This window comes from Phocoena phocoena, chromosome 15, assembly GCF_963924675.1.
Source record: "Phocoena phocoena chromosome 15, mPhoPho1.1, whole genome shotgun sequence".
NCBI lineage: Eukaryota > Metazoa > Chordata > Mammalia > Artiodactyla > Phocoenidae > Phocoena > Phocoena phocoena.
In genome coordinates this window covers 35,700,822-35,715,653 of record NC_089233.1, presented here as the reverse complement: position 1 = coordinate 35,715,653, position 14,832 = coordinate 35,700,822, and the positions used below count along the sequence as shown (strand labels likewise).

General features: G+C 48.3%; 1 protein-coding gene across 1 annotated transcript; it reads right to left on the bottom strand.

Moving 5' to 3' along the window:
* Positions 1 to 758: 758 nt before the first annotated feature.
* MEFV (MEFV innate immunity regulator, pyrin) lies at positions 759 to 13,558 on the bottom strand. The gene is made up of 9 exons (XM_065893668.1): positions 13,273 to 13,558; positions 10,159 to 10,977; positions 7,816 to 8,195; positions 7,295 to 7,390; positions 4,007 to 4,237; positions 3,568 to 3,590; positions 1,353 to 1,468; positions 1,144 to 1,176; positions 759 to 790 (listed from the first exon to the last, which is right to left on the bottom strand). The coding sequence occupies exons 1-9, from the start codon at positions 13,547 to 13,549 to the stop codon at positions 759 to 761; spliced, it is 2,007 nt and encodes a 668-aa protein (XP_065749740.1). The 5' UTR covers positions 13,550 to 13,558.
* Positions 13,559 to 14,832: the final 1,274 nt, after the last annotated feature.

Sequence of the window (14,832 nt, the reverse complement as noted above, 5' to 3'; positions counted from 1 at the left end):
CAATAATGACTGTTGAATGTATGGATTCAAGATACAGGGAAGGAGCCTGAAGAAAGATGCAAAGTGTTGGATATTCAGTGAGGCCCCTGGCCACCCACTGGACGGATATTCAGAGGATCCATGTTCTCTCCATCATGTGTCCTGGGGCTGAAGATAGGTTGAAGGGGCCCAGAGGAAAAGAAGCCAATGGATGTTGAGATGTGGGATTTGGCTGTCACAGTGTAAAAGGAAATGTCCCCAGTCTTGTAGTTCAGGAAGATGCTCCCTCATCCGGGTGGAGGGAAAGTTGGACGCCTGGCACTCATTTTACTTCATCATCATTTCTACCCAATAACTATTCTCTGGTGAGAGAGCCATATTCCCCTTGCTGCTCGTGGCTGCCTTGCAGACACCCAGGACCCACCCTGTCTTGTCTCCCACCTTCACTTCTCAGTAATGGCAGCTAGAGAGCAAACTCAGAGAGCCCAGGGCAGTGATTCAGCTATAGAATCTTTCTGGACTAGCAGGTCGACGGTCCCACTTTTTTTCCAAGTCTCACACTCTTCAAGTCATCAGAGAAGATGAAAGATGAGGTTGGGGTGGGCAGCTTCTGCTTCCAGAATCACATTAACTGCAGAGAGAATTAGAATTCCTAGCTTGAGGTCCATGGGCAACATCCCCACAGGGTTCTCCCCACATCCAAGAAACGTGGACAGGGTCATTCTTCTGGAATGCACCGGGGGACAGCACAGGGACCCAGCAGGCCAAGTCTACTTGCCTCAGGGTGCCTGACCACCAGTCACTTCTGGAACTACAGAGAAAAGGAGATGGGAAAAATCCTGAGCATTTCCATTCAGAGGGCTAAATCTACCCTGGTCCCCACAACAAGGAAAGACAGTGACTCCCTCTCCCTGCTCAGGACTCGGCTTCCTCTGCTTGGATATAACCCCATTCCTCTCTGGTACCCAGGCCTGCCTTGGATACTCTGTACTCTGGTGAGTTGACAGTCAGTGACCCTGGCACAGGGCCTGTGAGCACTTGTCATGTTTGCTTCCACCTTTGTTACAGGTGTTTTCTCTTTTCTAAATAATTCCCAGAAATCAACAGCACAAGGGAAAATTGCAGTAATCCCTGGCCAACACATACTACCACCACCGGACTCACCGTTGAACATTTCCATTTCTGAACGCAGGGTTTCTAAAAGGAGAAGGAGTTTGAGTTAGGTTCCCAGATAGGGACAGGTGTGGGAGGGGCTGAAGGCAGAGTCAGAAAGGCCGTGGGGGATGGAGAAGGGACACCAGGGGGCTCCAGGCTACGTGGCTCTCAGGGAGGAGGTGAGCAGGCGCCTCCCATCTTCCCACAAGCCCACCTACCCAAGAAGTGCCTCATGCGCTTCTCCACAAACTCTGATTTCTGGTAGAGCAGGTGGATCTTTTCTTTCACCTCTGGAGGGGTGGCCCACAGCTCAGGGACAGTCACCTTCTTGGCCCTAGAGACAAAAGATTGTTGGCCAAAGAGGACTGGAGTGTGGGGGTAGCCCAGGGTCTCATGAGCTGGAAGGGAGGTGCAGCCTCCACAGGGCACACCCAGTCCAGCCTTGGCTTCTCAAAGAAAGTTCTCCCTGGGCTTCAAGTTCTAAACACTGGTCCTCAACTCTGGCCATGGATTGGCATCACCTGGGGGAGTTTTAAAAACCACTGGTATCGGGCTTCCCTGGTGGCGCAGTGGTTGGGAGTCCGCCTGCCGATGCAGGGGGCACGGGTTCGTGCCCCGGTCTGGGAGGATCCCACATGCCGCGGAGCGGCTGGGCCCGTGAGCCATGGCCGCTGAGCCTGCGCGTCCGGAGCCTGTCCTCCGCAGCGGGGGAGGCCACAACGGTGAGAGGCCCGCGTAACGCATAAAAAAAAAAAAAAAAAAAAACCACTGGTATCAAAATCACAGTGAGTTTTGATAATGGCCATAAAGTGGTACTGATGTTGAAATGCTCAGCCCAGAATTACTTATGTCAAATTAATTATACTTCCCTGAGTCTTTTTCTTTCTATTGAAATAAAAATATTAAGTGAGAAAAATAAACACAATGAGATACCACTTCACAGCCATTAGGATGGCTACTATTTAAAAAAAATAAAAAATAACAAGTGTTAGCAAGGATATGGAGAAATTGGAACCCTTGAGCATTGCTGGTGGGAATGTAAAATGGTGCAGACACCACGGGAGATAGTACTCTAGTTCCTCAAAAGCCTAAACATAGAATTACTGTATGATACAGCAATTCCACTTCTGGGGATATACCCAAAAGAAGTGAAAGCAGGACTCAAACAAATATAGGTATGCCGATATTCATAGCAGCATCATTCACAGTAGCCAAAAGGTAGAAGCAACCTAGTATCCACTGATGGATGAATAGATAAACAAAATGTATATACACATGATGGAATATTATTCAGCCTTAAAAAGAAATGGAATTCTGGCACATTCTACAACATGAATGAACCTTGAAGACATTATGCTCAGTGAGGTAGGTCAGACAGAAAAACACAAATATTGTATGATTCCACTTATATGATGTAGTTAGAGTAGTCAGATTCATATAAACAGAGAGTAGAATGGTCATTGCCAAGGGTTGGGGGAGGGGAGATTGGGGAGTTGTTTAATGGTATGGAGTTTCCATTTGGGAAGATGAGAAAATTCTGGGGATGGATCATGGTGATGGTTGCACAACAATGCGAATGTACTTAAAGCCACTGAACTGTACTTTTTTTTTTTTTTTTTTGCGGTACACGGGCCTCTCACTGTTGTGGCCTCTTCCGTTGTGGAGCACAGGCTCCGGACGCACAGGCTCAGCGGCCATGGCTCACGGGCCTAGCCGCTCTGCGGCATGTGGGATCTTCCTGTTCCGGGGCACGAACCCGTGTCCCCTGCATCGGCAGGCGGACTCTCAACCACTGTGCCACCAGGGAAGCCCTGAACTGTACATTTTTAAATGGTAAATTTTGTTATATATATTTTACCACCAAAAAAATACTTTAAAAAATTGATGCCTGGGTTGTGCTCCTGAAGATCCAGGTTTAATATGTCTGCGGGGACCTGGATGACAGGATTTTGTAAAGCTCCCCCAGGCGATTGGAAGGTCCAGCCTCTTCCCCTCCCCTCCCCTCCCCTCCCCTCCCCTCCCCTCCCCTCCCCTCCCCTCCTCTTCCCTCCCTTCCCCGGCTTGCTGGGCTTAGCAGATCCACTCCTGGAAAGTGCTTCCCTCACTGTGGCCACAAGCACTCCTGCAGGAACAGTTTTCATAAGGCGAATTGCATGGGACACAGTCTGTTAGGGGGGGTTTCTTATGAAGCCACCACCACACAACAGGCCATGTTCATTTGGTCCAGTCTTTGACCCCATGCTCCCCCTCCTGATTGTGCTCCCATTCTTGCTACACAAGTCCAGAAAGGCCTTCACCTTCGGAAGCTGCAGGAGATGGGAGGACCCAGGGAGGAGCCACAGGCCCCGGGTTGGGATCATCTCCCTCCTAGTTCTGCCTCCCCAAATGCTTCCTGCAGTACACCCAAGGGATCATCAGGGGACCTCTTGGTACCTGTGCAGGGTGACTCTGACATCCTAGGAGAGAAAAGAGGGAAGTTCTCTGTTACCAGTCTCATAGGGGCTGTACTGACTCCTTGGCCTCCCCTCCTGGGCTCCCAGCCCCACAGTGTCAGCAAAAATGGGGCACCTCTCCCCAGTTCTAATTCTAATCTGCTGAGGTGGCACCCTGGCTGGGGCCTGCACATAACTGTACCCAAACTCTGCTGGTCTCTTCTGGGAGATGTCACAGGATCCCCTAGATACTGGGCCATCCTGGGCTCCTGAGAATTCATTGAAGGGGCCTGAGCATTGTGGGTCACCAAGACCAAGTCCCGCCCCTGGCCCTAAGGGCCTCACCCACTGGCTTGGGCAGAGCTGATGGCAGTGCTGGGAGCCCATGTCACCCTACTGCACACAGTGGATGGGGGAAAGCCAGGCCCAGCCACACTTACCTTCATAAGCTCCCATTCTGGCTGGCACTGCTTGGCCTCCAGCTCCCCAATCAGCTTGTCGAGAAGGGCGATGTCCCCTGTCACCCGGGTGCCATATGTCTCCCTGACTTGGCCAATGGTCTGGCCCAGCTCCTCCAGACAGGCCACAAAGAGCTGCTCTTGCTGCTCTAAAAACTGGCATAACTGCTCCAACTGGTACTGGATTCTCTGCTTCTGGGTTTCAGCTTGTTTCTGGGGAACAGAAGTCAGGGAGGTGTAGGGGCCTATGCGGTGAGGTAGACGTGTGTGCCCAGGGAACCCGCAGAAGCCCACCTCCTGGAGGTGGGTAAGAGCAGGCTTCCTCAGCCTCTTGGAGGCCTGAATTCCAGAGTAGGAGGCAAAATGGGCTGGAACCTTCCAGAAAAGGTTGGCTTTTGGAAAATGCCCTAAAACCTGGTAAAATGGATTGAATTGTGTCCCCTCCAAAATGTATGTGTTATAAGTCCTAACCCCAGTACCTGAGAATATGATCTTATTTGGAAATAGGGTCATTGAGGATGCAATTAGTTAAGATGAGGTCGTGCTGGAGTGGGGTGGGCCACTGGAGTGGGGAAATTTGGACACAGATACACACACATGGAGAATGCCATGTAAAGAGACACAGGGGGAAGGAGACACCTAAAAGCTAAGGAGAGAGGCCTTGGAGCAGCCTTCCCTCACGGCCCTCAGAAGGAAGCATTTCTGCCAACACCTTGCCTCCAGAACTGTGGGAGGCGTACATTTCTGTGGTTTATGCTGCCCAGTTTATGGTACTTTGCAAGGGCAGCCCCAGAACACTAAGATAACTGGTGTCACCTTCTTCCTTCCTTGAAAGGCAGCATGAGGATTGCATATGTCTGGAGTCATAAACAGACAAGGTCAGGACCACAAAGTCTCCAGGAGGGAGAGTTCTCTCCACTCCCCGACAGTCTCACACTGCCCTGAAAGGGGTCAGTCAGTCCATCTATTTGAACGCAAGTGAACTTGACTTCCAATATTCTTGCACACTGGCCAACCATGACCTCTTCTGCCGTCCTCTTTCTCATCATCACTAAAAAGCTTCTGTGGACATGTGAAGTGGCTCTAGGGCATCTTTCCTTCCTCCAAGGAGGGAGAGGGCCCTTCAGATCTACTAGGACTGGACAGAAGAAATCTCATTTTTGGCTCAAAAGGACAGGATTAAGTCTTTAGTTCTTTTGAACCAAAACAATTTCTTCACCTTTTGTCGTTGTTGTTTTTAATATGGGCACATTCATTTATTAGCTAAACTGATACACACAATTAACAAAAAATACTAGTGGACAGAACTCTCGTGTAAATTCCAGAGAGCCCAGGGCCTCACAGGATGCTTTGTGGATGTTTGCCCGGCTCCTGTTCCTCCACCCACCGTAGTCCCTTAGTCGACATACGAGAGTGGTTCTGATGTTGCTTGGTATTTTCTTGTAATTAAGGAATAAGACTATAAACTCGATGTGTGTGGAATCTCACTCCTTCCTCTGTGACATCAGCAACCCTGCTGAATCACGTCCTGGGTTTCAGGTGCAGAAGAGTGTTCTCTCAGTCTTTAGAATGGAGCACCGCAGTGTGCATCTGGTCTGCACAAGTCACACTTTCTCCAACACTTTCTAAGTCTAGACAATCAACAAAACAATCAACCAAGGCTGGGCTGTGGTATTTGCCATTTCTGTGGTGTTGATATTCCCACTGTGGCCAGTTTCAAGTTTCCAATGTGATGTTCCTAAACATGGAGTCTGGAACACTTGTTGTTGTTGACGGCAGTAACGTGGACGTTTTTTTTAAGAGGACAGGTCAGTTGTCTCATTCAATGGCCTATATTCTAAAATTTTATAATTTTTCTCATGATTAAATTCAGGAGAAACATTTGGGGCAAGAATACCATAGACCTAATGCCATGCTCTTTCTAGCATACCCCACTGGGAGGCAAAGACTGTCCAGTTTGCCATCATCATTATAATCATACTAGGATTGATGCTTGGTTAAGGAAGCGTCTACCAGATATCGCAACTGTAAGTATATATTATTTCCTTTATAATTCCTAAGTAATTTGGGGAGTGGTACTTTGAGAGTGTGTAAATATCCTGTTCTCTTACGATTTTCTCTAAAAATTTTAGTATCTGTTGCTGATCCCTGTCGGTGTCAATTGTATAGTGGAAATTTTCTAATTCAATTATTCCTCTATACTTGTTTTATCTGGGTTTCTGCTGTAAAGAAGAGCTTTCCCAACCCCTTCCCTATGATTTAAAAAATTTCTTTTAATTATTGTAAAAAGGAGGAGGAGAAGGCGAAGACCTGAAAACAGCATCTCCTTTCCACAGAGCCCGTGTCACTGTATCTTAAGGGAAGGCTGAACCCTCTTGTCTCCCTGGGTTTCCCTGATCAGCCCAGGCTCCTGCCTCACCCTCCTTGGGGGGGCACCCCTGACCTCTGCTCCATCCACAAGTTCCAAGCCACCTGGGATTATAGGAAAGGGTTTTCATTTTACTACAACTCAAGAGTTTCCCAAAAGTCAGACACCTGGACCAATGCCACCCTCCTTCCATTCTGCCCTTTGTTATCTTTGCCTGTTTCCCACTGCAGTGTGGTGGGTCCCTGAAGAAGTTTGGAACTCAGAGTGGGAGACAGGATCCAACCAACAGAAATGCACCAGATAAATCAAGGCTCTGGGGGTAGGCTCCTTCGCATGCAGGGAAAACAGGAGCAACCTAACGCATCTGAGTCTGGACAACAGCTTAACAGGAAGGCCACTAAGTTGTACTTATTGAGATCTGTGACGTTTCTTTAAAACCACAGTTTTAAAGAAAATGTCTAAGCATTTGAATTTTAAAAATCAACATGGTTTTTGTACAAAAAAAAAAGTACAATAGACCACAACAACAATTATAAAAACAATACAGAGGAGTATTTAAAGTTGAATAGTCTCTCCTCCCCTTTCCTCAATCCCATTCCTCAGCTACAGCCACTGGCATTCGTTTCTCTAAACCATTTTGTGGTGAGTCTAAGAAAGCATGACAGGGTCCTGGGAGATGCCACTTCTTGCTGGAGGTGGTTTCCCTCCCCAGGGACAAGCTCATCCTTTGACACCTGTTATTCCCTGCCCCCCAAGAGCAGGTGATTCTAACTATGTGATCAGCTCTGCTTCCCTGTGAACCAGTACAGGACATCAGGGACCCCTGCTCACTCTCGGTTCCCTCCCTCCTTCTGCAGGGGTGAATCCAGGCAAAGACTGGCCACAGACCACCCTAGCCTTACCAGGAAGTTTGCTGTCTTCTTATCCCCCTGAGATCTCTGCTCCTCTCCAGATTTTCTCAACTCCTTCAGATGCTCCAGCTGCTTCTGAATTTGTTTCTGGAAAAAACGAGCACTTGTCAAAGCTTGAACTTGGCTCCTCCCATCTTGGTGCCAACTCTAGATGGGAAAACTTGCTTCAGGGAATAAAGCTGAAGGTGAGGAAGCCAAGAGCACAGGGAGAGGTACCCAGGAAAGAGGAAGAATGAATCCATCACACCAAAGGAAGCAGAGCCAAGAGGCAGTGAGAAAGATTTCTAATGACCTCTTGTGAGCGCCTGGATTCAGCCATACCTAAAGCTAGATTCCTATAGCTACATGAACCAGTAAATCCCTCTTTGCTGGCTTACTTTGTATTGTGTTTGCCATTTACAGCCCAAAGATGCTGGCCAATGCACCAACTCCCAGGGTTTTGGAGGAAATGAAGCAAGCCTCGATGTGTTCAAGTGCCCAGCAGAGAAGGACCCCAATGCAGGAAGCCCTACCTTGTATTCCAGGGCGGCCTCCTCGATGGGGCGAACATGGTGGCCTCGGTGCTCCTGACTCAGCCTGCAGATGAGGCAGATGGGTTCCCCGTGGTCCTCGCAGAAGAGCAGCTGGACCTGCTTCATGTGACGCTCACACTGTGGCAGGGACTTGGGGCTCAGGCTGGCCATCTGCAGGCCCTCCTGCCACTCGAGGCTTCCATGGCTCTTCCCCGGGAGTAAGTCCTGGCACCGAGGGCAGCTGGATGAGTAGCCACGTGAGACCTCAGGATCCCTAGAAGCAACGGAGCAGCTGCAGGAAACATGCACGCAGCTGCCACCAACCGGGTCTCCTTCCTGGGCATAGCAAAGGCGACACACAGCCTTGTCCTGCAGTCTCCCTGGGGACATAGCAGTGGAAAAATCTCATGAGTGACAAACCCAAGATGTTACCAAGGAATGCTGCAAATCACAGCGAGAGTCCGTGCCTGGGATACGTACATTCTCGGTTAGACTGAGGCCCCTCCCTAGCTTGTCCTCCCCCGACTTCCCTCCAGCGAAGTAGCAAAGGAGCCACTGGGACTGAAGGCTAAGGGACAGATTTCATACCAGTCCTGAGGATTGGAATTCTTGGGCATTTATCCTAAAGAAAGGCCTTTTGCTACAAATTCTATGCCTTCTTCCTGCACGCACGCTGATAACAGGTGATATAAAGACAGTAAGACATTCCGACTGGTGTTTGCCACTTAACCACCACCTAGACTGCTCATAACTTGAGTAGAGCTCCCAAGGGATGGTGACTCGCTCATGGCCAGACCCCCAGCCCCTAGCAGAATCCCTGGCATGTGGTGAGCATTTGGGAAGTGCGTGTTGAATGAAGGAATGAATGGGCCACTGCTCACATCCAGATTCAGGAAGCATGAAGTGAAAGTAAAGAAGGGGACTTTACAGGCTGAAGGGTATAGCCCACCATGATGACCTACAGCTATGACCAGCTCTGCCCCAAGACCATAGCACAGCTTCATAAAGCAGAAATGACAGGAGATACAGGAGGAATAGAAACGCACTCAATCCATGAGTCCCCTCCTGCCTCCTCCTCTTGGAGGGCCCCAGGAATTCATATCACATCTGCAAGTGAGATTGCGAGCTCCCCAGTGACCATTTTCCCCTCCTTCCCTTGTGATAGTATTGATTGCTGTCCATATGGCTGCTCCCCACCACCACCCAAAAAAAACTACATTTCTTAGCCTCCCTTGCAGTTAGATGTGGTCATGTGACTCCAGACACACCTCACTTCATTACACTTCACTTTATTGCCCTTCACAGACTCTTTCATTTTTAAGAAAATGAAGGTTTGTGGCAACGCTGTGTTGCCAGATGATGGTGAACATTCTTTAGCAATAAAGGTGTTTTTTTTTGCAATAAAGTGTATTTAAATTAAGGTAGGTACATTTTTCTTTTTAGACATAATGCTATTGCACACTTAATATAGATGATAGTATAGTATAAACATATGCACCAGGAAACCAGAAAATTCATGTGACTTGCTTTACTGCAATATTCTCTTTATTGCAGTGGTCTGGAACCAAACCCAGGACGTGCCTGTACATTCTGGCTAAGAGGAAGTAAATGGAGGCATCACGAGCAGCATCTAGAAACTTCCGAAAACCTTCCCTAAGTGATACTATTCTCCTTTGTCCCTCCATCCTGCTGCCTGGAATGAGGATGCCACCATCTGAGACCACAACCTTGAGAGCAAACTCCATAGAGCAGAAAAGCAGCAGGAGCTTGGGTTCCTGACCACGGTGTACCACATTTGTCCTGGACCACCTGTGTGTCATTTATGTGAAAGAGGAACAAACGTCTATCTTGTTTCAGTTATGTTATTTTGGCGTTTCTGTCATTCACAACCCATCACCATCCTAATTTCTGCCTCTTTAGTAAAAGAGACCTAGGACTTTAGCCAACAGCTCCCTCCCTGCCCAGACAGAGGCGAATAGCAGAATCGCAGCCCCATGACATACTGCCATGAGGTATTGTGAGAAGGTGATATTTGTACCCAGTCTTTCTCAGATGTTCAACCTGGGGTCCTTGAAGCCCTTGGGAATTCTAAAGAAGGACTTCTTTAGAGTGTCTAAGAACTAACTGAAATGTATGCAACATTTTTATGAAAATGTGCAGATATGCATTTTTCAGGATTCAGAGCCTACATCAGATTCTCAAAGGGTGGAGGACCTCAAGGGGGACCCAGAGATCCAGTGAAATGAATACAGTGGGGATAAAAGCAGGTTTGCAGGGGGAAACCTGCAAAGGTCATCATTCCTAAGGATGCCAGGTCTTCTGGATTCTGAGGTCCTTTCTTACCTGAAGATGGAGGGACTTCTGGATTTGAAGGATCATGGAGCACACCACCTACCACCTCCTCCAAGGCCTTAGAGGTCTTTGGAGCCTCAGTTCCACTCTTCTCTGCAGGTACTGTGGACTCTGGATGCTCCCAGATCTTCTTTCCAGCCAATGATACACTGGAAAGTGTATTCCTGAGTGCTACCCCCTCCAGAGTTATGGCATGTTCTGGATTCCTGGATCCTTTCTCTGCAGCCACAGTAGCCCCTGTGTTCAGAGTGGCTGCTGAGCCTGGATTCTCACTTCTCATTTTCTCTTGAAGCAGAAGAGTTTCTGGGTTGAGAGGTTCTGTCTCTCCTGAAGAAATGGTAAATTCAAGACTTTTGGGTCGCTTCTTTCCTGAAGGTAAATATGCTTCAGATATCTTAAATTCTCTCCTTCCCAGGGACCCAGCAAACGACCCACTGGAGAGTCCTTGGAGCCTTCCTGCAGAGCTGGCATTCCTGCGCAGCCTGACCCCCACATTGCTCCCCTTCTCCCCCTGTGGCTTGCTGGGAAAGGGGCTTCTCTTGGAAGACAGAGTTGTGTTCCTGGCCCCTGGCTTGCCCTGCACATCCGGGTGCTCAGAGCCTTTCTGATCTCTCTGTTTGCCCAGAGGCTTCTTCTGGGGCCCCCTTCCAGCCTCCGGCTGGATGGATGGTGGGCAGCCAGCCCCATCACCACTTTGTCGCTGCTTGTCACCTTCCAGGCTATCTGGTATCTTCAGACTCTTGGGCTTAATCTCCCCAGAGGAACCAGACATTGCTGAACTGTCTGTGTCACTTTCTTTTACCTGACACCCTGAAAAGACAATGAGATGGAAAGGCATGAAAATGTCCAGTGCTCAGGTTCAAGGTTTGGGGGAAGGGAGAGAAGACAGAATCCCTTTGGAAATTAGAGAAGCTCAGGACATTCTAGACAACAGCAGTCAATTACCATTAAATAAGAACATACTAATTATCTGCTATCTTATTTCTGAAATAGTGCTTTTCAAACTTTTTAGGCAGGAGAACTTGTTTCCAATATAAGGTCTTACATAGAATTCTTAATATATAAGTGAAAACCCTAATTTATGGGTATACATTTGTGTGCGATTTACAGATCTACAAAACTCACTTTCAGTCAATAAAGATCAGCACAAAAAATTGAAATCGGGGTCATGAAGGACAGTGAAAACTTCAGAAACTAATTTATTTTGGGTTTTTTTTCCCCCTTTGGTTTCATGAAGTGAAGAAAATCCTAACTCACACAGATAAGTGTAAATGGTAATTTTTTTTTTTTTCGGTACGCGGGCCTCTCACTGTTGTGGCCTCTACCGTTGAGAAGCACAGACTCCAGACACGCAGGCTCAACGGCCATGGCTCACGGTCCCAGCTGCTCCGCGGCATGTGGGATCTTCCCGGACCGGGGCACGAACCTGTGTCCCCTGCATCGGCAGGCAGACTCTCAACCACTGCGCCACCAGGGAAGCCCAATGGTAATTTTTTTTAAAAGACAGCTTGCCTGGAAATTTCAGAACAATGTTTAATTAAACAGAAATGACAGGAAGGGCTGAATTCCAGGGTCTCCATAAAAAGGAGTTCAAGCATGAACTGTCACACTGATGGCCTCCAATGTTTTAAAATTTGGTTAATCACTCATTTTAATATGAATTTGTTAGTTTTGTAAGTTAGTTAATAAAATTTGAATCAAGTATTTGCTAACATTCTAAAGAATCCCTGAAATGTCTTCCTGGGATACAATTTGAAAACCACTACTTTAATAAAGAAATGAAAATAACCTATAATTAGCACCTTAATTTTTGGTTTGAAAAGCCCTTATTAAAATTAAAGTTGCTTAAAACACTTCGCTATTGGCTTTCTAGGAAAAATATGTTATGAAAACTGGTTCAAGAACTGGTAAGAAACCCTGAAGAGATGAATAACCAGATTTTAAAATACAAAAAATTAATTTTAAAATTCTACTCATCAAATTACACCAGACTCAGATTACAGTTTAGCTTTATCACTCTTTCAAAGAGCAGAGAATTTTTATGTTATGTAAACTCTTCTACCTCATAGAAGCACATGGAAAGCATTCCTAATGTATTCTTAAAGTCTAGAAATAGAAGAAAATTTCAAACATCGAAAAATAGTTTTTTAAACTGATCACAGATTAGCCCCTCCACCCCAAATGTCCAAAAAAAAGTCTTTAAAAGCAGAAATCAAATAGGCCACAGTCTTTGATCACAATGTAATAAAATCAGAAAGTTACGGCAAAAGAGTAGCAGAAGAAGGATAAGGAAGGAAAAAAGGAAAGAAAGATAAAATAAAAGGAAGAGGGGCTTCCCTGGTGGCGCAGTGGTTGAGAGTCCGCCTGCCAATGCAGGGGACATGGGTTCGTGCCCTGGTCTGGGAGGATCCCACATGCCGCAGAGCGGCTGGGCCCGTGAGCCATGGCCGCTGAACCTGTGCGTCCAGAGCCTGTGCTCTGCAACGGGAGAGGCCACAGCAGTGAGAGGCCTGTGTACCGCAAAAAAAAAAAAAATAAAATAAAGAAGGAAGAAAGGAAAAGGGAGAGAGAGAAGGAAGGAGAGAAAGAAAGACAAAGAGGAAAGGAAGGAAGGAAAAGAAAAGGAAGGAAAAAGTCCTTTTAGAATTTTAAAATATCTTTGTAACGTGTTAGAGAAGAACTCAAAACTGAAATGAAGTGGATAACAGTGAGATTACCCATCAACCCTCTTGACAGGAGTGGTTAGTTTCTTGCTCATCCAAAGATACTCATCTGTAGGTAAGTGTTAATGACAAATGAAGTGAGGAATTCTCTACCAACAGACATCCAGCTCCTGCCTTTCCTGATTCTGCCCCATAGTCAGAACCTCATGCTTCTGGGTTTTTTTAAAAAAGCCATTGAGAGCCTTAGCTTTACTCCAGCTTCCAAGACCAGAGAGCGGGAAAGGACTTGCTTGGCTAAAGTCACCAGGGTTGTTGCAGACCTCGGACTCCTAACCCCCAAGTCAGGACGCACTGGCCGAACTGGTCCCTCTTGTATCTTCCACCCCACTCTGCAAACAGCCAGCAGTCGCAGTGGGGGAGGAGGGCGCATGGGGCCGCTTACCTGGGCCGATTGCACTGTTGAGCTCCTCTGCCAGAAGGTGCTGGTTGATGGCCCTCAGGACCTGCAGAGTCAGCCGCACGGCGTCCTCCTCCCCATAGTGGGTGACCAGCAGAGTGGCCAGCTTCACTGGCTTGGCTGTCTGGAGTTGGCCCCGGGGAATCCGGGAGTGCTCCTTCTCCAGGCTGGTGTTCTGCAGCTTGAACTTGAACTTCTCAAAGTCATAGGGCACCAGCTCTTCCAGGGAGTACAGCAGATGGTCACTACGGGTCTTGGCCATGGCGTTGACCAGGAGAGGCTGGAGGCAACTGTCTGGCTTCTGAGGGGAGAAGCAGCTGTCTGTCCTGGAGCCCAGAGGAAGACTAAGAAGCAGCTTGTGAAATAACGGAAAAGGCACAGGAAATGCTCTGTGTTTTGGTAGGAACTGAGAGTAAGGCTGTGAGTATGTCATTGTTGGTTTGTGTTCTCTTTCTTACGGATTCAGAGGCTTTTCCAGCTGGGAGGACTCAATGCCTTGTCAGACACCTGGTCGTCAGCACCCAGCTCTCACTGACTTGGGCTGGACTGCATAGTGGTGGATGAGTCTTTGAGGAAGGGTCTGGGATTGGATTCCAGATTCTGGATCTTTGGGCAGGCAGTCAGATGCTTCCTTCTCCCCTCCCAGGATACAGGGGTGGGAGTGGGTGGAACAGAGCCCCTGGTCCCATGCTGGAGAGAACCATGATGAGGGTCAGCCCCTCTGGCCAACTGCTCTCCTCCAGACTCTTGGGGTTTTATTGACCCTCTGGAGCTAATGACAGGGGGATGGGGAGCAGCAAATACAGCCCTGCAAGCTCTGCCCCTCCCTGCCCAAGAAGGCAGGTGAGGCCAGAGGGGCACCACCAGGAGACAAGCCCAGGGGTTGCCCCTGTTGATGTAGTTCCAGTTGTCTGGTTCTTCCAGCAACACGAAGGCCTCGAAATGCGATGCCTGGGACCACCATCCTGATTTATTTGTCCCAGCGCTAACTTTGCCGTGGCTTCCTGGGAGCAGACTCCGGAGGGAGGGTGTCATGCATGCACGTGTACTGAACACATGTTCTGGACCAGGATGCTGGAGAAACAAGGGTGAAAAAGGCATAGTTGTTCTTAGGGCTTGCAGCCCAGTATGGGGCCCCAGCGGTGGCTCCAAAGCTAATGGAGTTTGTATGGGGGGAGCTGACTGCTTCCTCCGTTAACGGCTGTGTCTTTCTGCTACATTGATTTTTATCCTCAACTTTTTGGTTCAAAGAATTTCAGGGCTTCCCTGGTGGCGCAGTGGTTGGGAGTCCGCCTGCCGAGGCAGGGGACGTGGGTTCGTGCCCCGGTCCGGGAGGATCCCACATGCCGCGGAGCAGCTGGGCCCGTGAGCCATGGCCGCTGGGCCTGCGTGTCCGGAGACTGTGCCCTGCAGTCTGGAGCCTGTGCCCTGCAGGAGGGGCCGCAACGGTGAGAGGCCCGCGTACCGGAAAAAAAAAAAAAATTTCAAATTCACAGAAAATTTGAGAGCATAGTACAATGAACACTTATATACCCTTTACCTAGG

What these genes read in the sequence shown, in the direction of transcription:
- MEFV (XM_065893668.1), bottom strand. Translation starts at nt 13,549, where the DNA reads ATGGCCAAGACCCGTAGTGACCATCTGCTGTACTCCCTGGAAGAGCTG. An exon ending in AGGCCGCCCTGGAATACAAG is followed by an intron (nt 7,391 to 7,815) that starts GTAGGGCTTCCT and finishes CGTTTTTTCCAG; the next exon opens with AAACAAATTCAGAAGCAGCT. An exon ending in GTCAGAGTCACCCTGCACAG is followed by an intron (nt 1,469 to 3,567) that starts GTACCAAGAGGT and finishes TTTTGTCTCTAG; the next exon opens with GGCCAAGAAGGTGACTGTCC.